The sequence below is a fragment of the Symphalangus syndactylus genome, chromosome 22, assembly GCF_028878055.3.
Source record: "Symphalangus syndactylus isolate Jambi chromosome 22, NHGRI_mSymSyn1-v2.1_pri, whole genome shotgun sequence".
NCBI lineage: Eukaryota > Metazoa > Chordata > Mammalia > Primates > Hylobatidae > Symphalangus > Symphalangus syndactylus.
In genome coordinates, this window is record NC_072444.2 from 75,276,483 (window position 1) to 75,304,288 (window position 27,806).

Consider the following 27,806-nt stretch of genomic DNA (forward strand, 5'->3'; position numbering starts at 1 on the left):
GTACCTGGGGCTGCAGCGGGAACGCAGCTGGACGGAAGCTGGGCACCGCCTTCCAGCACCCCTGCCTGGCCAAGGGGAGACCTTAGCCCACAGGGCCACCGCCTCAGCAGGACAGCCCCCACCCCACAACCCCTGTGCCCCGAGCATGGACAGGACACAGCTCTAGGCTCTGGCAGCTCCTGCAGAGGGAGGACCAGCAGCAAACACAGACAGGTGGACGGGGAGTCGCACACACAGTGAGGAGGGTGATGGGACAGCGGGGATGGTCTCTCCAGAGGTGACGCCTGAGGCTGCAGGACAGAGTCACCCGGGAGCAGGGTCGGTTGGTCCAGAAGGTCCCGGCCTGCGGAGCAGGCAGGCTCCAGGAGGGCCCAGCCAGGGTGTGCACGCTGTGGCTCTGGGCCCGGGCTCGGGTGGGCGCTGACGGGGAGGTTAGGCAAGGCGGGCCTGAGAGCTGGGCAGGACTTCCTGAGCTTGTTCCCCACCTGGGAGCCTCCCTGGAGGGACAGTGTCGGTGGAGGGGTTGGGGAGAGCGGGCACGGTGTGCCAGGGAAGGATGGGCCTCAGCCCGGGCCCCTCACGGACCCCTCGAGGGTGCTGGATGCGTTGATGTGCCCCTCGTTCCCATCTCTAAAAGGGGAACAGGCCAGACGTGGTGGCTCACACCTGTTATCCCAGCACTTTGGGAGGCTGAGATGGGCAGATCACCTGAGGTCAGGAGTTCAAGCCCAGCCTGGCCAACGTGGTGAAACCCCGTCTCTACTAAAAATACAAAAATTAGCTGGGTGTGGTGGTGGGCGCCTGTAATCCCAGCTACTCGGGAGGCTGAGGCCAGAGAATCGCTTGAACCCGGGAGGCGGAGGTTGCAGTGAGCCGAGATCACGCCATTGTACTCCAGCCTAGTGACACAGCGAGACTCTGTCTCAAAAAATAAATTAATTAAACATAAAAGGGGAACAGTGGCTTCAGTCATCCCAGCCTCGACCCCTTGAGCCCCGTTGCCCAGGGCCGTGGGAGGGTAGGAGACATGAAGGACAAGGAGCGTGTGGATCCGTTGCAGGCACGGAGCGGGACTTGGTAATGGTGGCCCCAGCGGCATGAGCCCAGGCGTAACCAGAACAGGACAAGAGGTGGGCTGAGGGCCCACGTCCCTCTCCCAGGAGCCGGGGTGGGTGAGTTTTTTTCCACAGGGGCCTCTGCATGGGGGTGACAGGGCCCCTCAGGACCCCCCAACCCCTTGCCAGACCCCGAAGGGTCCAGGCACTGGGCTGTCACTCCCCGCCATCCTGCCTTGATCCACAAAACCCAGAAATATTTCCTTTTTTTTTTTGAGACAGAGTCTCCCTCTGTCCCCAGGCTGGAGTGCAGCGGTGTGATCTCAGCTCACTGCAACCTCTGCCTTCTGAGTTCAAGTGGTTCTCCTGTCTCAGCCTCTTGAGTAGCTGGAATTACAGGTGCATGCTGCCACACTTGGCTAATTTTTGTATATTTAGTAGAAACGGGGTTATAGCATGTTGGCCAGGCTGGTCTCGAACTCCTGACCTCAAGAGATCCACCCACCTTGGCCTCCCAAAGTGTTGGAATGACAGGCGTGAGCCACCACGCCCGGCCCAGAAAACATAAATGTTTTCAACACATCTCGTGGGGCATGGATTTTTTAATTCAGATGAAATTCACATAACATCAGTTTACCCAGGTTTAAGTGAACAATTCGGTGGCAGTAAGTATATCCACAGTGCTGTGTGCCTGTCGCCTCTACCTCATTTCAGGACCCTGTCACCTCCCAGAGAAACCGTGTACCATTAGCTCTCCACCCCTCCTCCTGCAGCCCGGCCCTCCTTGGCCTGCTGCAGACCTCTCCCACCTGTCCCCACCGGGTGGCAGCTGTCTGGCCGTCTGGCACAGGCAGGTGAGGGCGCCAGGCGGCCAGCAGGTTCCTGGGAGCCAGCTGCCACCCAGCAAACAGCCGGGAGGATAGGGTGTCAGCCGTGGGAGGGGACAGGAGGGGACAGGCCTGCAGCCTGGGGCCCAGGTGGGCCACTGAGGACGTGAGGCACTGGCTGCCCCGCCCCAGCCTGGCACAGCCCTTCAGATCCTGGCCTTGCCCCACCCACAGCGGGGCCTCTAGTTGGGGCCACGTGGCCATGAGAATGACCAGCTAGGCTTCCCTGGAGGCCGGGCCTCCCTGGACTGGGCCAGGTGCTTCCTGCCAGCAAAGGTAGAGCCGGGCCCTGTGACCGCAGACCAGAGGGAAAGGAGGAGGCTGGACTGGGCTGCGAGTGTGGGAGAGGGTGGACTCAGGGCCCCAGCAGGTTAGTGGGAGACGGAAGAACAGGCACCCAGCGCTGCCAAGAACCCCAGCAAAGCCGGGCTCTCAGGTGGGTGGGCAGGTCCCAGAGCCAGTGAGGGCCGGCTCCTCCCGTGGGGGTGGCTGCACACCCCCTCCTGCCGGGGCAGGCAGTGCTGGTCTGCGCCTACTCCCCAGACCTCCCGGGCAGGCAGGGCGGCAGGGGTTCCCCCTCTTCTGCCCCACTGGAAGATGGTCTTTGTCCCCTAAGAAGCAGGCTCCCTGCAAGCCTGAGACTCAGAGGTGGAAGCTGGTTTTACAAGGGGGAATTGAGGTGGGACCCTCAGGTCGCAGGTGGCCAATGGGTGAGCTTGGATGGCTGAGCTCGGAGCAGGGAGGGAGCCGGGCCTGGCGCTGGTGTCCGTGTGGGGGGTGCGGCCTGGTGGGTGGCTCAGCCTCAGCGCCCGTCTCACTGTCTCCTCCCTCCCCGGCTGCTTCCTGCCGCCAGGAGCCGGCACCTTTGCCCTCACTCCTCCCGGTGTGTGTCCTCCCTCCCTCTGCAGATGAGTAATGTCTCAGGGATCCTGGAGATAGCCGGCGCCCCCCTGGTGTCAGCGACCTGGCCGCAGCCCAGCCCCCCACCGGCCGTGCCAGCTGGGCCGCAGATGGACCACATGGGGAACGGCTCCCAGGGGGCCCCCTGGCTCTTCCTCACCTCCGCGCTGGCCCAAGGCGTCTCGGGGATCTTTGTGTGGACTGCCCTGGTGCTCACCTGCCACCAGGTAAGCCCTTCTGCCCCCGAGCCTCCTTCAGGACCCTGGTCTCCACAGGACTTGGCCGTGGCTCAGCCCGGCCCCTCTGGGTGCTGCTGCTACAGACGCTGTCAGAAGTGGGATCGGCCAGGGCACGGAGGAGGGGATGAGCTTCCCCAGGACGTGGCGTGTGGGAGCTGGGCCTGAAAATGGGGAGTTCTCTGCCAGGCTGAGGGCAGAGTGCCCACCGGGCACCCCCGGCTATTGCACAGGCTTGTCACTCGGCTCACTGAAGTCCGCAGTGTGGTCCCATTTCACAGACAAGAAGACCGAGTCTCAGAGAGACCAGAGGTCTTTCCCAGGCTCACATAGCTGGAAAGGGGAAGGGGTCTTCTCCTTCCAGAGGCGTGGCACCCTGGAGAAGGCTGGTGGGAGGTTGGCAGGGGGTTGGACTTTGCTCTGTAGGGAGCTGGGGAGCAAAGGTCACAGCTCGGCTAGAGGAACTGGGACTCCTGTACAGGAGACGGGCGAGAAGCAACTTCCCCAAGCCCTAAGCCACACACAGCCCCCGACCCGGAGCAGTCCCCAGGTGGGAATAGAACAGCCCCCAGGTAAAGAAGCGGCCAGGCGCCGTGGCAAGGAAGGGCCAGGCAGGGGCAAGGAGGAAGTGGTGCCCGAGGGCAGGGGCTGGGCAGAGAGAGCAGGGGGTCAGGGGCGGGACCCTCCTCAGAGCCTCGGATACACGGAGAGGCCAGGGCAGTGTGTGCAGGAGTGGGGTGGGAGTGCGTGTGCAGGCCCACAAGGGCCACACGGCTGCAGGGGTTTGTCCACAGCCCTTGATCACAGTGTGGTGAGGTGGCTTTCAGGAGGTGCTGGGAGCCCAGGAAGGCTGTGCAGGGCTGGGCTGAGAGCAGAGCTGCTTCCCGGGTGCATGGGGCACTGGTGTAGGGAATGGATCTGTAGGTGAGCCGGGGCAGGGGGCCATCAGGAGACGGGCAGGCAGGGACACGGGTCGCCACAAGCCTCCAAGGCAGCATCTCAGTGACAGTTTATTAACTGCTTATTAGCCAGGCATGGGGGCCTGCACCATTAGTCCCAGCTACTCGGGAGGCTGAGGTGGGAGGATCGCTTGAGCCCAGTTCAAGGCTGCAGTGAGCTGTGAACAGATAACCAGAACCCAAGGTAGACGTGTATGAGTGTAGCCTGGAGTGTGCAGAGCCGCGGAGGCGGTGCCGAGGCAGGCCCTTCCTGTAAGGCCATCAGAGAGGGCTTCCTGGAGGAGGCCATCTTTGTGCTGTAATCCTGGGAACCGGCCGTGTGTGCGCGGCTATAGTGTGGCTTCAGCTTCATGGGGCCTCGCAGTCAAGACAGGGCTCATGGAGACCCGTTGGGCTGGAGTTCAGGCCCTGTCCCAACCCTGAGTCCACTGCCAGAGTCACCCTTGAGTGAGGAGTCCCAGGCAGGACACAGAGTGGCCGGATCCCCCTCACTTTATACATGGGAGGACCGAGGCCGGAGAGGACAGTGGCTTGTCAAGGTCACCCAGCCAGACAGCGCCAGCCCCCGGAGAGGTCTCCTGATGGCTGGTCATGCCGTCCCTCCCAGGCACCGGCGGGGAGCGTGTGACTGATAAGAGTGTTCCTGCCTCCAACCTCCCCCAACTCCCTAAGCTGCACCCCAAGCGGCCAGGTGCACGTAGCCTCTGCTCGCCCACCGCCGCGCATGCACCTCCTCCAGAAGGCCTTCCCCAGGAGCCCCCGTGCCCCCAGCTCCCAGGCTCAGCTGACCCTGTCTCAAAGACTCTGTAGTTGTGTTGTGTCCTCACAGAAAACATGGAAAATCGGTCGGGCGTGGTGTCTCACACCTGTAATCCCAGCATTGTGGGAGGGCAAGGCTGGTGGATCACCCGAGGTCAGGAGTTTGAGACCGGCCTGGCCAACGTGGGGAAACTCTGTCTCTACTAAAAATACAAAACTTAGCTAGGCATGGTAGTGTGTGCCTGTAATCCCAGCTACTTGGGAGGCTGAGGCAGGAGAATCACTTGAACCCAGGAGGCGGAGGTTGCAGTGAGCTGAGATTGCACCACTGCACTCCAGCCTGGGCAAGAGAGCAAGACTCCATCTCAGTAAAAAATAATAATAATTACAAATTAAAAAAAATAAAAACATGGAAAATCTAGAAAGGTCTAAAGGCAAACACTATAATCACCCATATTTTTTCCCAGGCTTTTTTTTTTAGGCAAGATCTCACTCTGTGGCCCAAGCTGGAGTCCAGTGGCACAATCCGTGCTCACTGCAGCCTCCGCCTCCCGGATTTAAGCCGTCCTCTCACCTCAGCCTCCTGAGTAGCTGGGACTACAGGTGCCCGCCACCACGCCTGGCTAATTTTTGTATTTTTAGTAGAGATGGAGTTCGCCCTGTTGGCCAGGCTGGTCTCGAACTCCTGAGCTCAGGCAATCCGCCCGCCTTGGCCTCCCAAAGTGCTAAGATTACAGGCATGGGCCACCGTGCCCGGCCCCTAGGGAGGGACAAATTTTTAGGAATCAAAGGGTGCACATCCTTTGGATGCCCCCACAGCAAAAGCCAACGTGCCTTCTGAGAGTCTGCCCAGGCCAGGACCAGGACATGTCCCCTCTCCGTCCCCCAGGTCGGACACTTAGCTGGGCTCCAGAAGCGCCTGCTGAATGAAGGAATGAGTGAGCATTCCCATTCCCAGGCTAAGAACAAACAGGACCCTCACTCATGCCCAAGGAACTTATTCAGAAAAAACAAAAAATCTATTGTACAACCTGTGACTATTATAAATAACAATGTATTATATGCTTGAAAATTGCTAAGAGGGTACATTTTATATGTCCTCCCTGCAAAGAAATGCTAAGTATGGGAGATAATGGAGATGTCAATGGGTTTGACTCAGCCATTCCCCATGAACACACATATCAGACATCGCACTGCACACTGTAAATGCATACAATTTTGATTTGCCAATTTAAAAAATAAATTTTAGGCCATGTGCAGTGGCTCACGCCTGTAGTCCCAGCACTTTGGGAGACGGAGGCAGGAGGATCCCTTGAGCCTAGGACTTTGAGACCAGCCTGGGCAACACAGTGAGACCCTGTCTGTACAAAAAATACAAAAATTAGCCAGGCAAGGTGGTGCACACCTGTAGTCCCAGATACTCAGCAGGCTGAGGTAGGAGGATCACCTGAGCCCGGGAGTTCAAGACTGCAGTGAGCCATGATTGTACCACTGCACTCCAGCCTGGGCAACAGAGTGAGACCCTGTCAAAAAAATTCACCCAGGCTGGAGTGCAGTGGCACAATCTTTGTTCACTGCAACCTCCACCTCCCAGGCTCAAGCAATTCTCCTGCCTCAGCCTCTCGAATAGCTGGGATTACAGGCGTGCGCCACCACGCCTGGCTAATTTTTGTATATTTAGTAGAGACTGTGTTTCACCGTGTTGGCCAGGCTGGTCTTGAACTCCCGACCTCAAATGATCCACCCACCTTGGCCTCCCAAAGTGCTGGGATTACAGGTGTGAGCCACTGCGCCCGGCCATCAAAAGTAAATTCTTAAAATGTGTGTTATTTTTAGTTGTTTACCAGAAATATGTATTTAACATACACATTCATACTTATATGTACTTCTATAGTAAATACGTATAAAAGTATGTATCTAATTACGGTAGGCAAACAATTTATTTTCTCTAATTGTAATAAGGATGCCCATTGTAGAAAACTAGAAAATGCAAACATAGAAGGTGCCTGGTGGCCTGCACCCACCCCCACCTCCTTCCCGGCCCACCTGGGCTGGTGCAGGGGTACCGGACAGGCCCAGCTCTCACCCGACCCCCCTGCACCCATCCCCACCTCCTTCCCAGCTCACCTGGGCTGGTGCAGGGGTGCCGGGCGGGCCTGGCTCTCACCTGACCCTCCTGCACCTAGATCTACCTGCACCTGCGCTCCTACACCGTGCCACAGGAGCAGCGTTACATCATCCGCCTGCTCCTCATCGTGCCCATCTATGCCTTTGACTCCTGGCTCAGCCTCCTCCTCCTGGGAGACCACCAGTACTACGTCTACTTTGACTCTGTGCGGGACTGCTACGAAGGTGGGTGCCGGGCTGCGTCAGTCGGGGGAGCGGTGGGAGAGACTGCCTGGGCCCTGCATGCACGGACGCGCTTCCGTGGCCAGCCCCCAGGGCACCCCACTCTCCCAGCCCCTGTCGGAGGGGCTGCCAGGATAGTCAGGGTTAGCGGCGCTGGCAGGCCTGGAACACATGACCGACCCCACAGCCTCCATGAGAGGGGCTCGGTGGACCTGCCCTGGCCTGGGGTGAAAGCGGGGCCCTGATGGAGCACCCTGACCCTCTCAGGCCGCCCTGCTGGGGATGGGGCCCGTCAGGAGCCTCCTCCTGTCCTGGTGAGATGGGTGCCATGGGGTCCCGGTGCAGCTCAGGGCTCACGGCCGGTCCCCCTCTGTGCTCCCTGCAGCCTTTGTCATTTACAGCTTCCTGAGCCTGTGTTTCCAGTACCTGGGAGGCGAGGGCGCCATCATGGCTGAGATTCGTGGCAAACCCATCAAGTAAGCCCGTCACCCCAGAGCCCCCACACCCCTCACACCTGGGACAGGGAGCCCGGCGGCTGGGGCTGCATTCTCCCGCACCGGCTCAGGGACGTCCCCCGCAGGTCCAGCTGCTTCTACGGCACCTGCTGCCTCCGGGGCATGACCTACTCCATCGGGTTCCTGCGCTTCTGCAAGCAGGTGAGGGGGCCCACCCAGCCCTGCCTGCCCTCCTCCCACCCAAGCCCGTCAGGGGCCCTGGCCGGCCCAGCACCAACCCACCCAGTGTCAGGGGGCTGCTCACTGCTGGCTGCCCCAACCCCCATTCCTGGGCCCCTGGGGGACCTGGCCCCAGGCCCACCGGGTGCCGTCGCCCCCAGGCCACTCTGCAGTTCTGCCTGGTGAAGCCTGTCATGGCCGTCACCACCATCATCCTCCAGGCATTCGGCAAATACCACGACGGGGACTTCAAGTAAGGCGGGAGCTGCGGGGGCGCCTGGCATGAGGTGGGCACTGGGTCCCCCGGGGCCCGGGAGTGGGGCCTAACGAGGGGGGCTTGGCATTCAGCTGGGCTAGGGACCCCGCCCAAGACAGGTACCCACTGCCTCTCCACAAGGACCTCAGTGCCTGCCAAGGCCGGGGTCCTGGACCTCCCCTCACAGGACACGGCCGGGGTGAGTCTAGCATCTGTGCCAGCGTCTGTGCCGAGGACCCCAGGGCCTCTGGCCAGGCAGTGATGGCCCCAGCCCCCGCCCAGCCTTCAGCACTCTTGGTATTAAGGGCACCTGGGCCAAGGGGACCAAGGTCCACCCTGACCTGTTGGCTGAGCAGACAGGCAGCCACCCGGCACAGGAAGGACCCCTGCCAAGGTCCACACACATGCTCACCAACACCACACACATGCTCACACACGTGGACACATGTGCTGTCACCTGTGCACACACATCTCACACATGCACACAGCACGTGCGCAAATCATGCACATACTACAACCACACACGTATATACACACACATGCACGCAATGTGTGCACACACACAGTGCACCCCACCCGTGTGCACACGACATACATGCACACACATCTATGTGCACACACTGACACGGGAACAACACCTGTGTGTCCACCACCCAGAGGATCTTCAGGCAGTGGTCAGGTGGACGGGGTTGGGAGGTGGCGTTCCGACAGAGGCAGCCTGGATGCTGCCTGATCAGAGGACAGGATCCTGGGACGAGGAGGAGCAGGGCCGGTAGGGAGAACGGCCACATGTCCCTGCCCTACTGCTGCATAGGTCCCCCAGCTGCCCCCAGCTCTCCTGCAGGCCCTGGAGTGAGGATCAAATCAGGGCAGGATCCCTGCAGGGCCCATGCTCCCAAGCTCAAGGTGGGGGCCAGGCCAAGGGTGTGGCGGTGACGGCTCTAGGGTGGGGACAGTGGCGGGGTCGGGGGACCGCCCTGACCACAGCCCCCGTCTGTCCCAGTGTCCGCAGCGGCTACCTCTATGTGACCCTCATCTACAACGCCTCTGTCAGCCTCGCCCTCTATGCCCTGTTCCTCTTCTACTTCACCACCAGGGAGCTCCTGCGGCCCTTCCAGCCCGTCCTCAAGTTCCTCACCATCAAAGCCGTCATCTTCCTGTCGTTCTGGCAAGGTGTGTGGGGCAGGTGGGGCAGGGGTGCTATTGAGGCAGAGGCTGCAGTCCAGAGAGCCTGGGGTCACCTCACGCTCCCTTCCCCAGCCCCCACGTGCTTCAGTTTCTCCAGCCACAGCACAGGTCAGCTGGAAGCCAGGTAGAACCTGCGGGCACGGGGGAGTGGGGAGGTCCCGCAAGCAGGAATGGCCCCACGGTCGGTGGAGAGAGGTTGCACAGAGGCCACACTGGCATTTCCTGAGTCCCAGTCCCCACTGGGCCCTGGGCCAGGCCAGGGCACTCACAGCCCACCTTGGCAGAGGACGATGGCCACCAGACAGGGCGTGGGCCCAAGATCTGGGGCTGGAGCAGCAGTGCGGGCCCGGGAGCTCCTGAGCACCTGCTGTGCCGAGACCCCCAACTTTGGAGGCGCCCTGCCCCCCTGAACCTCAGTCTCCCGGGGTGGGGCGAGACCACACGGACGGGATCACAGCGCCCGTCAGAGGAGCTGCCGTCGGGTCCTGGGCCTCTTCCTCCCCTGCAGACCCCATCTGGGGCTGGGGCTGAGCGGCCGTGGCGTCCACAGGGCTGCTGCTGGCCGTCCTGGAGCGGTGCGGGGTCATCCCAGAGGTGGAGACCAGCGGCGGGAACAGGCTGGGAGCCGGCACACTGGCCGCTGGCTACCAGAACTTCATCATCTGCGTGGAGATGCTGTTCGCCTCCGTGGCCCTGCGCTATGCCTTCCCCTGCCAGGTGTATGCAGAGAAGGAGAACTCACCAGGTACATGCTGCCTTCCAGCCGGGGCACCCGGAGCGCACAGCCCTGCCCCGGGCACCGGGTCTCTGTCTGTGCCACTCTCGAGGTCCAGGAATGCCAGCTCACTGGGCAGGGAGACGGGCAAAGGACATCCGGCTCTGGACACGCACCTGGGCTGTGTGGGGTCCGGGTGGTCCCGGACACCGACGGTGATGGGGAATGGGTGTCCCCTGCCAGGCACACCCCCCATTAGGGTGGGGACAGACTGTGGCCTGCCTGGCTTCTCATCAGTCGTTGTGGAGAGACCAGGGTGCCCACCCAAGGCCAGCCAAAGGCGTACTCCGCTGCTTGGAGCCCCTCAGAAGCTCTAGGGGACATGGTGCTTGGCAGGGGTCTGGCCAGAGACAGGCCCGGTGCTGGGTGGAGCAAGCCGGGCTGGGGTCCAGGGGTCTGGGGCCACCCTCCGCTGGCCGAGGCCAAACCTGGACATGCAGAAGCTACAGCCCTGGGCATCCTGGGAGGCGGGGCTGAGGGGGCTTGTCCAGGGGGCTGGAGTGCAGAGGGGATGGTGGGGCTTATACGCTGCCCTCCCCCAGCCCCCCCGGCACCCATGCAGAGCATCTCCAGCGGCATCAGGGAGACAGTGAGCCCCCAGGACATCGTGCAGGACGCCATCCACAACTTCTCCCCTGCCTACCAGCACTACACGCAGCAGGCCACCCACGAGGTGCCCAGGCCCGGCACCCACCCCGGCGGCGGCCCCGGCGGGAGCAGGAAGAGCCGGAGCCTGGAGAAGCGGATGCTGATCCCCTCGGAGGACCTGTAGTGGGGCCTGGGCTGCCGGTGCTGTAGGGACCCAGGCTGCCCAGGCCTCTGGGGAAGAACAGGGCCCCCCACCCACCAACTCCTGCCAAAGGTGGGGCCTCTCCTGAGAGCCCTCCTGTGAGGCCCTTGGAGCCCACTTCCCATCCTCCCTCCAGCCCCGGGGTCAGGGCACCTCATGGCCCTGCCAGGCACCCAGGTGGGCCCGCCACCCCAGGAGAGGGCACCTGAGTCCATCAGAAGAGCCTGGGGACCCTCTGGGATCACCTGGCCATCAGCCCCAGGGGCCACTGTGGGGCGGAGAGTGAGTGTGGCTGTGGGACCTTGGCTGCACGGCCCCACGGGAGCTGTGAGTGGGTCAGACTCCCTGGCCCAGGAGACAGACAGCAGACAGACCCCAGGCTGGGCAGCTGGAGGGAGGGGCGCCGGGGCGCTGGGCAGCCGGGCTCTGACACAGTCCGCAGCTCCGGGCACCGCAGGCCAGCGGGCTCCACACAGGCTGGACAGGGCTGGGCCTCCTTGGAGCCTGCTGCAGCCGTCGTCGGCACGTGGAGAAGGGCCCACGTGTCTCCACACGCCAGCCACAGGGGAGCCCTGGCCAGGCGCCCACCCAGGGGAGCGTGTGCCTGGGATGGGTCGCGGAACCACCAGGTGCCCGTGAGGCTTGCCAGCACCACGGGGCTGTGGAAATCGCTCTTATTTATATTTAAACACCTTGGATTTTCTACTGGGTCTTGGCTTCTCTTCCCACAGGGCCTGAGCCTGAGGAGCAGGACGCAGTGGGGTTTGCAGGAGGCTGCTGCTCAGAGTCCGCATTCTGCATACGGGAAAGGGGTCCCACCTGTCTGGGGTGGGCAGCCTCATGGTCCAGGGCAGTGCAGGGCAGAGCCTGGGCTGTGCGATCACAGCCGCCACCTTTCTCCTGGGAGCCTCCACTTCCTCCAAAATGGGCCTTGTGCCAGTCCCACCCGCGGCAAGCAGACAAGGCCACGAGGGCAGGGCCCTGAGTACCTGGGCGGGGGCACTCCCAGGGGGCACAGAGGGGGCTCCCGCCTGGGCACTTGCCTCCTCCCCTTCTCTTCTTCCTCCACGTGCCAGGTGGGGCCCTGGGTTTGAGGAGCCGAGCCTCAGACGCGTGCCCTGCCCTCAGGAAGCTGGAGGCGCCCAACTGGCCTTGGAAATCCCGGCGGCGAGAACAGGAGCCGCCCAGGGACTAAGGGGGCTTCTGGGAGGCCACACGGCTGGCCCGGGGCGAGGGGTGTCACTGCAGGGCGCCCCCCAGGCCCACGGCCCGTCGGGACAGTACGGTGACCCAGCCTGCAGGTGGCAGTCGGTTCTGTGTGTCTGGGGCCTGCAGCACAGGTTGGGTGGGGACTGGGGCAGGGGCAGCAGAAGTGGGCAAGGCCTGGGGGGCTCAGGCACTGGGTGTGGAGAGCAGACAGGAAGGCCCAGTGGGCACCACCCCGGGACCACGGCTCCCACCCATGCTGTCCCCGCCCATGGCCACGGCCACCAGGAACAGCGGGACCTGGGGTCTCTGAGGGACTCAGCAGGGCGGGCACAGACCAGTGGGGTCCGGGCTAGAGAGGGCCAGCTCCCAGCCTCTTGCTTCCTGGGCTGAGGACATGGGGATCCAAGGCCAGTGGGTCTGCAGGGCCCAGCCGGGCTGCCTGGTAAGATAGGCCGAGCTCCTCCCTGTATGGCTGTAAAGACGCCCCTGTCTTATTGGACCCCCACAGGGATAGACCCACCAGGGGGCCCTGGGTCTCACTCTGTCAGCAGGTGGGGGGCGTGGTGCTCCCCAGGGACCTGCTGCTGAGGGGCAGTTTCTGGAGGCTGGGGGCATTGGCCGGGCTCTAGGCCTGCTCTGCCCTCACCCTGGGGAAGGCCGCCCTGTTAGGGATCGAGTTGCTCAAATTTGTGTTTGGAGGGTGCGTGGCTGAGGGCTCCCCTTCTGGAGACCCAGACACCGCATGGGCGCTGGGCGGCAGAGGCTGAGGTGTCAGGGGCTGAGCTCCTACGTCAGCAACATCTCAGGCCTGCGCTTTAGGACAGGGGAGAAGTTGGTTTCCGCCAAATGCCCCCTCGGACCAGCCAAGGACGGAAACGGACACGCTCAGCGCTCACGCCAGATGGGACAGCGACCGAGCCCAGAGAGATGCAGCAAGTTGCCTGAGGTCACAGAGCAGGGACTTGGACGCCAGGGAGCCGGCTCCACAGAGGGCCTCTCTCCTCCCTGCCTCCTGACCCTCAGACACCTCCGCCCCACGGGTGAGGCTGCTGCTGCTTCTTTTCAACACGACTCGAAGGAAAGCCCCGAGGGCCGAGCCCGCTGTGCGTGGACGGAAGGCAGCATGGGGTGGTCCAGGCCAGGGCTCAACCTGCCTCGAGAGGGAGCGTTGGCGCATGTGAGCGGCAGGGACAGAGACCGGCGTGGTTCCGGTGTCATCATCGCTGCTGAAAAAGGGGCTTCCCGGTGACAGGCCCCGACAGAGGAGCGGGCTGCGAGGCAGGCAGGAGCCGCGTGTCTTGACCCAGTGCACCCGCCAAGCTCTGTAGCCTCACCTGGCTTCGGTGTCCTCATCTGGGAGATGGTCCAGCTGAAAATGCCCAGCATCCACAAGAAAGGATGGAAGCCCTGGGGGCCCTGACCTGGCCCGGGTGCAGGCTGCTCGGCCGGGCGGGGCGGCATCTCCTTTCACAGCTTCCCTGTCTGTCCACGGCCTCCAGGAGCCCCACACAGGGCCGGGGCTCTGTGCCCCCAACTCACACCCGTTGGCTCCCCCAGGAGGAGCAGGCTGGGCCCAGAGCTGCAGGGTGGGATGCAGGGAGGTCTGACTTAGCTGCGGAAAATGCCATCCCTGCCATTGCTAGTGACAAGCTCGGGCTGCCATGGCCCCAGCACAGATTCAACACTCACTGCGCCATGCGCCGACAGATTCAACCCTTAGTGCGCCATGCGCCGGCTGCTGCACACTCACCTCCACACCCAATTCACAGGAAGCAAGGCTGGGAGGGAGGGAACTGGCCCCAGGCCACACAGATGCTGAGAGCTGGGATTATGACTGGGTGCAGTGGCTCACGCCTGTAATTCCACCACTTGGGGAGGCCAAGGCGAGTGGATTGCTTGAGCCCAGGAGTCTGAGACCAGCCTGGGCAACATGGTAAAACCCCATCTCTACAAAAAAATACAAAAATTAGCTGGGCGTGGTGGTGCGTGCCGGCGGTCCCAGCTACTCAGGAGGCCGAGATCGGAGGATTGCTTGAGCCTGGGAGGTCAAGGCTGCAGTGAGCTGTGATCACGCCCCTGCACTCCAGCCTGGGTAAGAGAGCAAGATCCTGTCTCAAAAAACTCGAGTTGGGATTTCACCCTGCATGGTCCAGCATTGAACAGCGTTCACACCTCAGTCAGCTCAGCTCCAAAAACGGGGACAGGTGGGCAGGGGCTGCTATCCCCGGAAGGCCAGGCGGGGTGGGAATGGCCTGTGGGCAGGCCCGTGGCTTTTCGGAGGAGCCCACGGGCTTCCGGCCACTGTGCAGGGGCGCTTTGCTCTCTGCTCCCAGACAGACTCTGTCTTGCTCACAGCTTCCTGCAGGCTCCTCTGAGAGCCCAGCAAAGCTGGGCGAGGGGTCTCCCGGGGAAGGGGAACACTGACAACAGTGCTGCTCTCTGCTCCTTCCACTGGGAGAGGCTGCATGGACAGGGGGCTCCGGGTGGGGCAGATGGGGACACTCAGGACTGCAGCCTGACCCTCGGAGACTGAGCCCAGGACGTGGCCACCTAACCAGCACCTCCCCCGTGGCTGTCCCAGCCTCACGGTCACGGGCCAGCAGTCTGGCTTCCACTTACACGTAGTGCCCGGATCCTGACCCCGGTGAGGGACAGCCGGGGTCCCCTGGGATTGCGGGGGGTGTGGTTCTTGGAGCCGAAAGCACCAGCTACGCAACAAAAGGGTCTGAAACCAGAAAATTCTTTATTGCAAAGGTACAAAAGCGGTCACAGCAGCAGGACGCACGGCAATAAATTAGGTGGTGGCCCCAGGGACGCGGCAGGGCGGCGGCGGCCAGACACAGGCCCACATATGATCTGTTCTCAATAATTTATAACATGATAAAAAGCAGCACAAAAAATAAATAATGAAATGGAACTGCCAAGTAGCACAGAGGTCAGGGTGAGGCGGTGTGGCGGCGTGGCGGCGTGGGGGGGCCGGGGTCCCCACGCCCTGGAAACGCAAAGACCTGGATCTCTTTGGGAAGCCAGAGGCACGGAGACAGAAAACAAACCCATGTGACAAAGAGGCCCTCGTCTTTTTCTTAAATAAAAAAATCCATATATTAAATCATGACAATGAAATTTCAACGATCTGAAAAGAAAAGCAGAACGCGCCGTGCTTCCCCGGCCGGGCTCTGGGCGGTGACAGCGGCTCCGTCCACCCTGGGGACCGGGGAGTCCCTTCTCCGGCAAAGCACCACAGGCCAAGGGCAGGTGGACGCCCACGGCCCACAAGACGTGGACACCAAGAACCCCAAGACGGGTCAGAACTGGCCACCCGCCGCGGCCTGTCCTGCGGGGCCCAGCTGCCTGGTGCAGTCCATGGGAAGACAGAGGGGGACGGCGGGCAGCCCGGGCCTCCGGTTTGCTCCCAACTCCCACCTGTGCCCGTGCCCCCCGGCTCTGCTCTGATAGATTTACAGTATCAAACTGGAAAAGAAAGATTGTTACGAAAAATCTGTAGATAAACTGTGAATATAATTTTATATCTCTATATATTTTCTGTTTCTCTCTTTAAATATCCCCCTGGTCCTTATGACATCCAATATGGATTACCTACCACGGCCACGGGGGCAACGGCTGTTTGGGAACACGCAGGCCTTTGCTCTGTAGGGACCCAGCGGTCCTGGCAGGCCTGCACCTTCCCACTCAACTTCTAACAGCAGACACAGAACCAAGTCACAGCCTCGGGGCTGTCTGTCCTCTGCCCTCCCAGCCTGGCTGGCACCAGCCTGGGCTCTGTAGCCGGTGGGGGCTGTTACTGGGTGGGCAGGGGCAGCTGAGAGGGAGCTGGGGCCCCAGGCACCACCTTACATGTCCTATGTGGCGGCCCCCGGCCGGCGGCTCGCATTCCACCAGCTCCCCCAGGCAGGGGCTCCGCAACCCCCGCAGCTCCCACTGCAGAGACCCCAGTCACAGGAGGGACCCTCAAGGCGGCTCTCCAGGAAAAGGAAGCCCAAGGTGGAGTGCCAAGCCCACTGGTGCCTCAGTACTCTCGGAAGGAGGAGCAAGCAAAGGCTCCAGGTGAGGACTGAGTGCCGAGGCCACACCTGCAGCCCGTGGCTGTGCTCCTGGGGGTGTGCACGCGGGAGCCACGTCCACGAGGCTCTCCTGGCCTGGTGCCTGCTGCCTCCCCACCCGCCGCGCCCTCTAGAGTGCCAGGCCCACTCCTGAGCTCTTCTACAAGCCAGCCGCATCCTGGTCCTGCCCCTCAAGGTTTTCCACCTGCTCTCGCACACGGCTCCCGCCTCCTCCCACCACTCCACGCAACGTCCTCTTCCTTCCACCTCCACGTCCACGTCCACCAACGTCCCCCAGGCTGCACCCCCTCTCCCTAGACTGCAGCAGCCCTCCCCCCCGCCAGGCCCCCAAAAGACCTCCTCGTTCCCCCTGCACTGACCACAGCTGGTGAGAAGCAGCTCCAGGACACAGAGCCCGAGTCCTGCTCACCATCAAATGACAGGGCACCCCTGCCTGTGTCCGCTGACATCCAGGATGGCCTGTGGGGTCGGTGTCTGGGGGGCCGGCTCCTATAGGCAGGGGCTTCTGCGCTGTGCTGCACAACCTCCTCGGGTCACCAGATCACAGGGGAGACCTCAAAACGTATGAGCCACTCTCTCTGCCACGTGTGCCCACAGGCCCTCCCCCAGTGAACAGCAGCAAGCTGCACCCCCTCAGCCCCGGTGCCGTGATGGCAGGTGTGCCTGCACACACACGTGTGCATATACACAGACACCACCCCACGCAGGCGGCCTCCCACACCGTGCCCACTCACGCAGGCCCCCGCTAAGGCAGACGTGGATCACGGGCACTGCAACAGGACAGCTGGAAGGATGGAGCTGCCGACGCACCATCCACGCTCCTCCCCGGGGACTGCGGAGTTGGTCAGGGCAGCCAGGGGCTCCCGCACCAGCTGGGAGGCCGTGGCAGGACAAGCGTCGAAGGCTGCTTACAGCAGGAGTGGAAAACAAGCCCCACGCTAGACCTGACCACAGGGGCCTGACTCGTGGGGCCGTGTCTTCTGGCAGCCCCCGCAGAGGACACGGAACTTCCCGAGGGCCCTTCCGTTATATGTCCCGACTCCCATGGGCGCAAGATACCAATTCCCACACACAGACACATCCTGCGGGGAGCAGGTGGCGGGCGTGTGTGTGTGTGTGGACCGGCGTGCAGCTCTGGGTCCACGGGAGCCCACGCTTCACCCTGCACCACAGTCTCATCCTGGTGTGAGGTGCCTGCGCCCGCGGGGCCTGCACTTGGACTTGGATGTCGAGAGTCTGGGTCCCAGTGAGAGGTACGAGGGACGTGCCCCGCCCGCCCGCCCGCTGCCCGCCACCCCCTGCCCCCGGCCGGCACTAGGATGCGGCCGAGAAGGGCACAGAGGTGGAGGAGAGCTCGGCGGACTTGACAATGGTGATGACGCTGGTGGTGGCCACCTTGGAGGGCGCCACAGGTCCCCGGGCCACAGTGCGCGCGAAGGTCTGCAGCGCCTCGTACTTGGAGCGCAGGGCGTCCAGCTCCAGCCGCATGCTGCTGTTCTCGCGCGCCAGCTTCTCCACCTCCTGCTGCAGCTCCACGCGCTGCCGCTCCAGCTCCTCCTTCTGCGTCACCCGCTTGATGCGGCAGCTGGCCGCGTAGCCGCGGTTCTTGAGTGTGCGCCGACGCTGCTTCAGGCGGGTCACCTCCTCCTTGGTGAGACCCCGCAGGTGCTGGTTCAGCTCCCGCACCGACATGGACACCAGCTCATCATCGCTGAGCACCGGGGCGTTCTCGCCCGCCTCCTTCTTGACCTGGAGGGCCACAGCGCAGGGTCAGCGGCGGGAGAACGTGGGGTGTCTGCCTGGGACCGGCACGGGGGTGGCCAGGGACCCTGCGGTGCCCCTGCACGCCCGCACTCTCTCAGGGCTGGCCTTCACCATCCGCACCAGGCACCGCAGGACGCTGTGCACGCAGGCAGCCCACATGACAGCTGTGGCCCCACAGGACCCTTTCTGAACAGGAAAAGCCAGTGGTGACATCGGTCACTCCTGGTTACCGACAGCCTCAGAGCCCACAAGGACCCGGAGCACATGGGTCCTGCTGCTGGGACTGAGCCGGCCCACAGGCACACGCCGTCGCAGGCAAGCGCCAGGCACAGGTGGGCTTGGGCCTTGGGAGCTGGAGCATCGCGTTCACCAGAGGCCACGCTGCCCACGCCTGCTGCCGGGGGATGAGCTCATGCAAAAGCCCCCAGCAGACACACAGCCCAGGCAGGCATCAGACCCTGCCACGCCCTCAGCCTGGGAGTCATCTCCTGGAACCACAGTCCCTGATCCTGACCCCACCTCTCCTGTGAACATCCCTCGGCCACAGCAGCCCCCCTCCTCCTGGCAACAGGGAGGCCTCCCTCACAGGCTCAGGACGGCCCTGGGAAAGCAGCGGCTATCGGGCCGGGGGGCCTTTCTCACACCTGTGCTTGAGACGGGGCCTGCCTGGAACCAGCCTTACCTTTAATGCCTTGTTCGGTTTGGGATTAGTCGTCATAACCCGGGCACGGTCACCAGGACAGAGCTCCCTGGAACTCGTAGCTGGAAAACATGGACAAGCAGAGAAGCCGGTGCAGGTCAGGGCCGGCAGCGCCCGACGGGGTGGCCACCTCCCATGCAAGGACGCTCCTCAGCCCGGGGTGGACAGTCACAGCACCCTGAAAACAAGACGGGGCACCGTCCCGGCCCAGCCCGTCCTGGGGGGCTTCCCAGGGGGTGGGGCATCCTGGCCCAGCCTCTGTCCCTGCCTGAGGGTTCAGGGGGAGGTATGGCTGCACCTCACACTCTAGCACAGTCCACAGAGCGGCTGGGACCCCCACCCCAGGGCCTGGCAGCCAGGTGCGGCCCCCTGCTGCCCTGCAGACCTGGGCTGCAGCTGCCAGCGCTGTGGGGTGACCAGCAGGCGCCGGCAGTGGCTGCTTCCTGTTCTTACTCTCCCTGAAGTCAGAGAAGACGTCTGTACCTGCACAGCACAAGGTGCCCCGTCCTGAGGACCAAAGTGACCGGTGGCAAAACCTCCCTCCCCCAAGACGGCTGTGCTGGCTCCGAGGAGCGTGGGGCCCCCCTGGACAGCGACCCTACCCTGGCAAAGGCTCCGGTGCTCCCGACCCAGCCTGGATCCCCGAGAGGGGGCCTCTGGGGATCCCCTGGCCTCACCAGCTTCCCCCACGGTGGGCCTGGGTGGAGCCCCAGCCGCCCTCCCGCCCCGCCCTCCCCACAGGCCACGGGACACCTACCACGGCCCTGGCCGCTGCAGCTGTGACATCACCACCTCCACCTAAGCTGCCCCCGAGCGAGGACCCTGCGGCCCAAGGGGGTGTGCGGTTCCTGAGTGGCGGCAGGTCCGGGGGCCGCAGCCAGAGACCAGGGAGGTGGGGGAGCCGCCGCCCTGCCGAGCATTCGACCGTCTGGCAGGAGTCGTCCCCGCCACCGCCCCCGCCACCGCCCCCACCGTCCTCACGTCTGCATTGTGTCACACATTCTAATCATTCATGAAAAACCCAGCCAAAGCATCCCGGGCATGAGCCCTCCGATAGTTGCCATGGCGACCTTGGGACGGAGCCAGCCTCCACGGTTGTCATGGAAACCGAGAAGCCCAAACGCGATCCTGACTTCAGGTCAGGTTGCGCAGACATCACGAGGCCGGCAGGCAGTCAACAAACCCATTTGCACCCGGCGGCCGGGAGGGGCGGGTGGAAGGCGCCGGGCAGCTCACGGGACAGGGGTCCACAGCACTCACTCCCATACCCCAAACACCAGACACGGGTTCCCGCAGGAACGTCAGAGCAGCACACAGCAGTCGGGGGCGTCCTTGGTCAGCACCTCCATTGGACATGGGCATCATGGGGCGGGTGACCCCATCCCGTCCTCCCTGCCGGCCCAGGACCCTCCCCACACCCTGGGCCAGGGAGCCCTCGGGCCCAAATCCCTCCACCCTCCAGCCCTGCCTCCGATGGGAGCCCCACCCCCGCAACCCACCCACCCCCACAACCAGAGGGCCGCACAGGTGAGACGGGGTCCTGCGCCAGGCTGCCGAGTCCGCTGCCCCTGCCAAGGCCAGCTGCTCTCAGGGCGCTGACGTAGATGGCACAGGACGGCACCAGCCGGTCCTGGGGAAGGCCAGGTGGGCTCCAGGCTCCTCCGCACCCTGCCCTGGGGTGAGGGTGACAGTGGAGAGGCCGGGGCCCAGCTGCCTCCGCCACCGTGGGGACCTGCAAATGCCGGCGGCTGGGAGCACCATGAGAAACTTTTCCATGTCAGAGGGAGGGGCCGCAGGCACCGCTTCCAGCTCCACTGCGAGCACGTCAGTGCACAGGCCGGCCACGACATAGCTATGCAGTGAGTCACCAGATGTTTACAGAGCCGCGCGCATTCCCACACACCCGGGCCTCCCACCCAGCAAGGACCCGCTCCTGGGCCCCCGGGCCCACTGCCTGCCGTGGCAGCACGGCCGGGCGGAAAAGGAAGGTCCGGGGGACAGGACCGTCTGGCCAGACCCACGGTGACGTGTGGGGCTCGGCCGGATGCTGGGGCAGAGTTCAGTGTGGGGATCTTTCCACTAAAAAGATGCCTCCCGCGATGCCCTGTGACGTTGCGGAGGCACACGGTAGCCGGGGATGCCCCAGGAGGGGCGGCTGACTACTTCCAGGAGGTGAAGGTCGCCAGGGCTGCTGAAGCATGCCTGTGCCCCGCTCAAACCCCCAGTACTTCGAGGCACACCTGCACTGGGGCCCTCCGAGGAACCAGAGACCTGGCGGACGCGGGGCTCCCAGGCGGCCCCCACACCGTGCTCACAAGCATGCCCCCCACTTCCTTGGGCAGGTCACAACTCTGCTCTGCCGAGGAAGCCTGGACCAGCCACGCGCCCCCCAAGAGACGATGCAGCAGGGACGGCCCAGCCAAGTACAAAGCTTCTCTCAGGAACCCAGCACGGGATGGGATGGTGCTGGCGCCTACCTCTCCGCACCATGCACAGAATAAATCCAAGCAGCATTAACCTAACGTGGCTTTAAACATCAGAGGCAAGAAAGATGACAGCTTGCTTTGGGAAGGACATTCAGAGAAGAGTTTTGTATGGGCAAAAAAAGTTTGTAAAGCAACTGATCTAAAAATGATGACTGCCCTGAACGGGGTTTTATGAACTGTCCGACCTCACAGGGCCTCAAGGGCCGCCGGAGCGCATGTAGGAAGGGCTCCCTCCCCAGGGCCAGAGATGCAGCCTCAGGGTGTCATCCAGGGGGACAGCGTGCCTGGGGTCGCAGAGACGAACATGACGCCGGCTTCCCGCTACCCCGGGCCCAAGGCAGGGGCTACTGCATCAGCACCTGGTCAGCACTGCAGCCAAGCTCCCCTCCAGCAGCCCCCAAGGAACGACGTCCTCGCATTGTCTTACGCTCAGCAGCTAACAAAACACCAGCATCGCCACGCACAAGCACCTGACGGCCCGAGCTCCTCTGAATTTCAGTGGAGTCACCAGAGAAGTGCAGTTTAGCGCCACAGCGGGGGCCTGGGTGGGCGGGTCTGAGTTTCCGCTGTGGGGCCCCGACAGACAGCCGACCTAAGTAAGGGTGCAGCGCTCAGGCCCCACGTCCCGGGAGCAGTGCCGGGCAGCAGACTTCTCCGGCACCACCTATAACTTGGAACAGCTCTCAGGTGACTGGTTTTCCGATGGAAGAGGCAGGGTTTTCAACCCAAGGCCAGACACCTCAACGTGACGCAGAACTAAACGAGGCTCAGCGGGGGTCATCATTTCCTCTCAAGGAAAAGGAACTGCCAGCAGCCTCAGATGGAGACAATTCCTGCGGCTGCAGCTGGGGATAAGTGACAGGGAGTTGGGACGCCGGGTGCCCCCTTCCAGGATCCAGACCGAGGGCCTGGGCTCCACAAAGCGCAGGGCAGGGCGGCTCCACCCAGGGAGGCTCCTTGCAGAGGGTGAGGATCCAGAGCCTGCGCTCCTGGCGGCAGGGCAGGCAGCCCAGGGTCAGCCGTGCACAACTGTGCTTTCAGGAGCAGGTGAGCCCCAGGCAGCCACCTCCTCCACGGAGGATGTTTTCCCTTTTAATTTTCATTTTAGAGACAAGGTCTCACTCTGTCACCCAGGCTGCAGTGCAGTGGTGCGATCATGGCTCACTGCAGACCTCCTGGGCTCAAGCGATCCTCCTGCCTCAGCCTCCCGAGCAGCTGGGACTACAGGTGGGCACCACCACACCTGGAGAATTTTAAACTTTTTGGTAGAGACGGGGTCTCACCATGTTGCCCAGGCTGGTCTTGAACTCCTGCCCTCTCAAGTCATCCTCCTGCGTCAGTCTCCCAAAGTGCTGGGATCACAGGCATGAGCCACCATGCCCAGCCATTTTTAACTTTTTAAGTCCCAGCAAATACTCACTGGTCATCCATGGGTCTGACCCTGCTCAGTAGGGGGTTGGCATCTCTTGCTGTGCTGGCACAAGCTGAAAAGACCTGCTTTGGGGCCCAGGAGGGAACATTTTCTCCATAAAGTTGGGACTGGGCACGGTGGCTCTTGTCTGTAATATCAACACCTTCAGAGGCCGAATGCTTGAGCCCAGTAGTTTTAGACCAGCCTGGGCAACATAGCAAGGCCCCATCTCTACAAAAAAAAAAAAAAAAAAAGAATTTTAAATAGCCAGGTGTGATGGCACACGACTATGGTCCCGGCTACTTGGGGGGGCTGAGGTGGGAGGATTGCTTGAGCCGTGAAGTCGAGATTGCAGTGAGCTGTGATCACACCACTGCACTCCAGCAGCCTGAGTGACAGAGCAAGACCTTGTCTCTTAAAAAAAAAAAAGAGAGAGAGAGAGAGTGCAAAAGTGAGTTGAGAGCTGACGGCTGGATGACCCCTCTGAACGGTCCCGGCTGTGGATGCCCACAAAGAAACGGGGATTTCAGCTTCGGGGCTCTGATTCTTCCCAGATGAGAGGACGCATCGGGGCCGCCGCTTACTCTCCGCGGCCAGCATGGGGGCTCTGGATGGGTCACTTGTTCTTGCCCAAGGGGTGAATGACGACACAGACTCCATGCCCCACCCCCTCAGCCGCCCAGCCAGTTTGATCAAGACAGAGTGGCTCTTCCACTTCTATTCTCCATGGGTCTCAGAGGATGTGGGATGCGGGAGAGGGAGGAGGGGCGGGAGGGAGACCAGGAGCAGAGGACAGGAGCTCCGTGCGAGAGACGGGTTCAGAAACCCAGCAGCACAGCAGCAAGCGCCCTCCCGCCCCTCCCCCCCACCAGTGACTCCCACGACAGGTGTAATCCACAAAATCAGAGGCCGCCCAGGGTGTACCCGCCTCTCCCGGGAGCCTTTCTGCCAGAGACCCCAAGCCGGGCACCCTCCACACTGGGCCGCAAGGGTAGGTGGGGCCACTGTGGCACTGGTACCCAGTGGGTGCCTGTCAAACGTGTCAACCAACTAATTGCAGCCCGGCTGGTCCCAAAGACCAGCCAGACACCCTTCCTACTGAGGATGAGGTCCTACACTGGGAGGACCTCCACTGTCCAGCTGTCCCGGACACAGTCCCACTCAGCATGCAGGAGGCACTCCACTTGGCACCCCCCAGCCTGGTCCATACCAGCCAGCAGGCTGGCCCTGGCTGGCTGCCCTCCAGCAAGCCACGACTGTCGGCCCGGCTTGGAGGACGTCTGGTCACCTTGCATTTGCAGTCTGAGGAAGCTGTGTCATTCCGCTACATCCAGAGGTGACTTAGGCAGCTGCAGCAGCAGAGAGCAAACTGCAGAACACACCACACCCCCTCCAGTCCCCGCCCTGGCTCCCACCACACCCCCTCCAGTCCCCGCCCTGGCTCCCACCACACCCCCTCCAGTCCCCGCCCTGGCTCCCACCACACCATCCTCCTGTCCTCGGCCTCCAGCTCCCTGTCAGCATCCTGTTCTCCCCCCGCCGCCCTGGGGCTTCAATCCACTCCCAGCCTCCAAGTCCAACCAGGGGCATTCCGGGGGGCCCAGACGCCCCCCAGCCCCCAACCGCATCATTCACTGGAGTTGCCCCTGCCCCTCTTTCTTTTCCTCGTCCACGTGCCGACCAGGCTTGATCCCAGCCCTCAAGCCTCTCCCGCCTGAACCCACAGCACCTGCCCAGGCTCAGGCCTCCAGCGTCTCCTGTCTGGACCACAGCTTTGCCAAATGGGATGCCCTCACCCTGATCCTGGTGCCCCCCACGCAGCCCCACAGGCAGTCAAAAGTCTTGGGGTTCCTCCCAAACCCCGACTTCCCCACCCCAATGCTGTTTCAGGTTTCTGATCACCATCTGCAGAGAGCACGTGGTTCCTTGCCCTGCTTCTTCCAGAAAAACTCCCCACTGCTCTCCTCCTCGGGTGGGCAAGCACCCTCTACCAAGGCCTGGTTCTAGATCCTTCTGGGGACAGGGGGCCTCCCCACGGCACGGTGAGCTCTTTGCAAGCAGGAAGAAGGTCTTCCCTACACCCCACATGAGCCCCCACTGTGCGAGATGAGCCGGCCCCGCATGGAGGGCAGGGAGAGGGCAGTCTCCACCCCAATACCTTCCCCAGGACACCCGGCGCACAGTGCGGAGAAGCAGGCAGGCTCTACACCAGATCCCACGGGCCCTCGGGACAGGCCAGCAGACCTCAGGGCCTGGGCTTCCTCATCTACAGCAGCCGGTCGGGGGGGCGGGGCATGTGGCCACTCAGGTTCACTTGTACCTGCTCTAAAACTCTATGATTTTAAGACGACACTCCCAGTTTCCTGAAACTGTAGGAAAGCGGAAACATGACGAGTCTGTGACTTATAAAAAGCAAAAATAAATAGTGGGGAAAGGCATCTTCCATTCGCGGAGAGCAGGGAGGGTGGGGACAGAGCGGTGAGTCACTGTTTACTGTTGAAAGGCGGCCACACGGAGCCTTCTCCCAGCTGGCCAGATTTCCATTTCCCGTGTGGACTGGACCCGAAACCCAGAAAGTCCACTCCAGAAACCTTTAGACTCAGAAACAGCTGGGACAAGAACAGGCACAACTTCTTCTTGGTCTGGGTGGCAAACAGCTTTGCCGGAGACTGTAAACAAATGCAGACATCGCTGAGCCCCGTGGGTAAAGGCACATGCCTTGTGGCCCGGAAGACGGTCTCCCTTAACAGCAGCCTCCCGGGTGCACACAAAGGCTGGCGCCCCGACAGCCCCGACCCTCAGTAAACGCTGGCTCCCGGGTTTACCAGCACCTGGGGAGTCAACGCTGCGGGGAACCAGCCCCTCAAAGCCCTGGCTCGGTTCAAGGATAAAAGGCAGGAGAAGCCTGGTTTGTTTTTCTGCTTTAATAAATGTCTTATTTTGGAATAATGAGAGGTCTAGTTTTAAAAGCAGACTCCCTCTCCCAAGGTCAAACTCAGACATTCCTACTGGGTTACCTAAGAAAGGGAGATGTTCTCGTAAATGGCACTGGACGCCCAAATAGGGTGTACGTGTGTCCCAGACACCTGCACAGCCCACCTATGCTCTCCAGACCCCGCCCATGGCTTTTAACGCTCCATGTCCCTGAAGACATTGGGCTTGGAGAAGCTGCACAGGGCACCCCACTCTGTGTTGGAGATCCCCTTACAACAACACGCTGTGACAGTGAAACCTCAGTGCCAGTAAAAAGACCTGGCAGCCCACCCTGGAGAATCAGAGGGGTGGGAAGGGCGGTGCCAGAGCCGAACCACACAGATATCCCCTAGCCCACGGTGTCCGGCGGTGGGGGGCGTTTTGAGTCTCAGGATCTTCCCAAGGCCAGGCACCTGGCCAGAGAGTGGCTGACTGCCTGTGGGTCACCTGGTGAATGAATGGTGAGTGGATCTAATTTCTGCCTCAGCTACAAGAGCCGCTTAAGAAGCAAGAAACAGCATGCTCAGGGACGCAGGACACCGGGAGAGGGACACGGGAGGCCCTGCGAACACGGACGCACACGGTGTGAGCGTGAGAATGCAGCGCAGGGTCACTGCTGTGTCCCAGGCGGACCCAGGTCAAGGGCCAAGGCCAGGAGGGGTCCTGGCTTTCTGGGTTTCTCGGTGGCGCCTCGTCCCACCCCCCAGGATCTAGAGGCTGTGCAGATGCAGATGCAGGCAGACACACACACACACACACACACACACACACACACACAGTCACCACAGTCACGGGCACATACACAGTTTCCTGAACTTGACAGAGGCACAGAAGAACCCACGCAGTGGGAGCGGGAAGAGGCCTGAACCCCTGCCCCACACGTGAGCAAAGGGACGCGCCTTGGGGCCACTGTCACCTGCCCCCCTCCCGCCTCCCCACGGCCTTCCTTCCAGCAACCCTGGCAGGTGGGCGGCTGAGAGAGACACCAGTCCCAGGATCCCGCCTGTGGGGAGACCCGGTTACCCCCACCCCGTCCCCCGGGCACGCGTGGGCCCAGCCATTGGGCCACAGCGCCGCCCGTCACCGGGAGGAAGCGCGGGGGGCAGTCCGGGGCCGCACGCGGAAGCCACGCTGGGGCAGAAGCCGCGGGGAATCCACGCGCCCGCGCCCTCCCCGCGCCTCCCGCACGTGGCGCCCGCCCCGCCCCCCGCAGGTGTGAAGGCGCGGGCCCGATGCGCGCCGCCGACCCGCGTGGCCCCCCGTCCTCCCAGGTCTGGGGTCCGCGCCCCGGGGCCCCCGGCGCGGCAAGCATGGCCCGGGCGGCACGTGCAGGGGAGAGGGCCTCGCGTCCAGGGGAAGCCCCCGGGCCTGCGGGGCGGGGCCTACCTGGGCAGGTGGCCGGGCAGCGCCGCGGGCCGCATGAGGGTCTCGGGCCCCGCGCACCCAACCCCGCCACCCTCGGCCTGCGCCCCCGGGGGGCCGTGACTCAGCGGCCGGGTAGCCCCGGCCCCGCGCCCCGGTCCCCGTCCCAGCCGCGGCCCGGGCCCCGCTGCCCCACCGCCCCTCACCTGGCGTCGCGCGGAGAGCGCGGGCGCGCGGCGGCTCCTCGCGGGCACGCGCTGTCCTCGCGCCGGAGCTCACTCTCGCGCTTCCCTCGGCCGCCGCCGCCGCCGCCGCCTGGCGCTCGGGCTCCGACTTCGCGAAGAACAACAAGTCCCCCCCCGCCGCCCGCCGCCACCGCGCCCGCCCGCCCGGCTCCCCAGCATCTGACACCGCTTCCGGGATCCGCGGCGAGCGCGTCACGCCGCCCTGCCCCCCCCGGGCCACGCCCTCTCCCCGCCCCCGCTGCCACGCCCCCGGCCACGCCCTCCTCTCCCGCCCTGGGGGCCGCTGGCCCCTGCGCGCACCTGCAATCCCCGGGCTTTGGGAGGCCCTGCGGGAAGATCTCTGGAGGCCGGGAGTTCAAGACCAGCCTGGGCAACATAGCGAAACCTCCCTTCCCCCATTCTCCGTCTTTACAAACATAAAAAACGTTAAGGCCAGCTGGGGACGTGGCTCATGCCTGTAATCCCAGCACTTTGAGAGGCCAAAGCAGGAGGATCGCTTGAGCCCAGGAGTTCCAGACCAGCCTGGACAACATAGTGAGACCCCATCTCCACAAAAAAATTACAAAAATTAGTCGGGCGTGGTGGTATGTGCCTGTAGCCCCAGTTACTCAGGAGGCTGAGGCAGGAGGCTGGCTTGAACCTGGAAGGTGGAGGCTGCCATGATTTCATCACTGCACTCTAGCCTGGGTGACAAGGTGAGACCCTGTCTCAAAAAAACAAAACAAAACAAGCAAACCAGCAATGTA

General features: G+C 62.9%; 2 protein-coding genes and 2 pseudogenes across 3 annotated transcripts; 2 read left to right on the plus strand and 2 right to left on the minus strand.

Annotated features, from left to right (window-relative positions):
- On the plus strand, positions 1 to 14,871 carry TMEM184A (transmembrane protein 184A). Its single transcript, XM_055261152.2, has 12 exons — positions 1 to 236; positions 1,061 to 1,130; positions 2,851 to 3,069; positions 6,983 to 7,148; positions 7,531 to 7,621; positions 7,726 to 7,801; positions 7,981 to 8,072; positions 9,079 to 9,248; positions 9,814 to 10,008; positions 10,581 to 12,129; positions 12,857 to 14,241; positions 14,792 to 14,871. Exons 2-10 carry the CDS (start codon positions 1,098 to 1,100, stop codon positions 10,808 to 10,810), a joined length of 1,272 nt encoding a protein of 423 aa, XP_055117127.1. The 5' UTR covers positions 1 to 236; positions 1,061 to 1,097; the 3' UTR covers positions 10,811 to 12,129; positions 12,857 to 14,241; positions 14,792 to 14,871.
- LOC129471961 (uncharacterized) lies at positions 14,762 to 16,932 on the minus strand (annotated as a pseudogene).
- MAFK (MAF bZIP transcription factor K) lies at positions 14,762 to 27,225 on the minus strand. 2 transcript variants are annotated; one of them, XM_063631366.1, is made up of 4 exons: positions 27,022 to 27,225; positions 19,341 to 19,492; positions 18,566 to 18,645; positions 14,762 to 17,868 (listed from the first exon to the last, which is right to left on the minus strand). In XM_063631366.1, exons 3-4 carry the CDS (start codon positions 18,599 to 18,601, stop codon positions 17,434 to 17,436), a joined length of 471 nt encoding a protein of 156 aa, XP_063487436.1. In that variant the 5' UTR covers positions 18,602 to 18,645; positions 19,341 to 19,492; positions 27,022 to 27,225; the 3' UTR covers positions 14,762 to 17,433. The 2 variants fall into 2 exon arrangements, with proteins under 2 accessions (XP_063487436.1, XP_055117129.1); XM_055261154.2 differs by lacking the exon at positions 19,341 to 19,492.
- On the plus strand, positions 23,079 to 24,487 carry LOC129472192 (uncharacterized; annotated as a pseudogene).
- Positions 27,226 to 27,806: the final 581 nt, after the last annotated feature.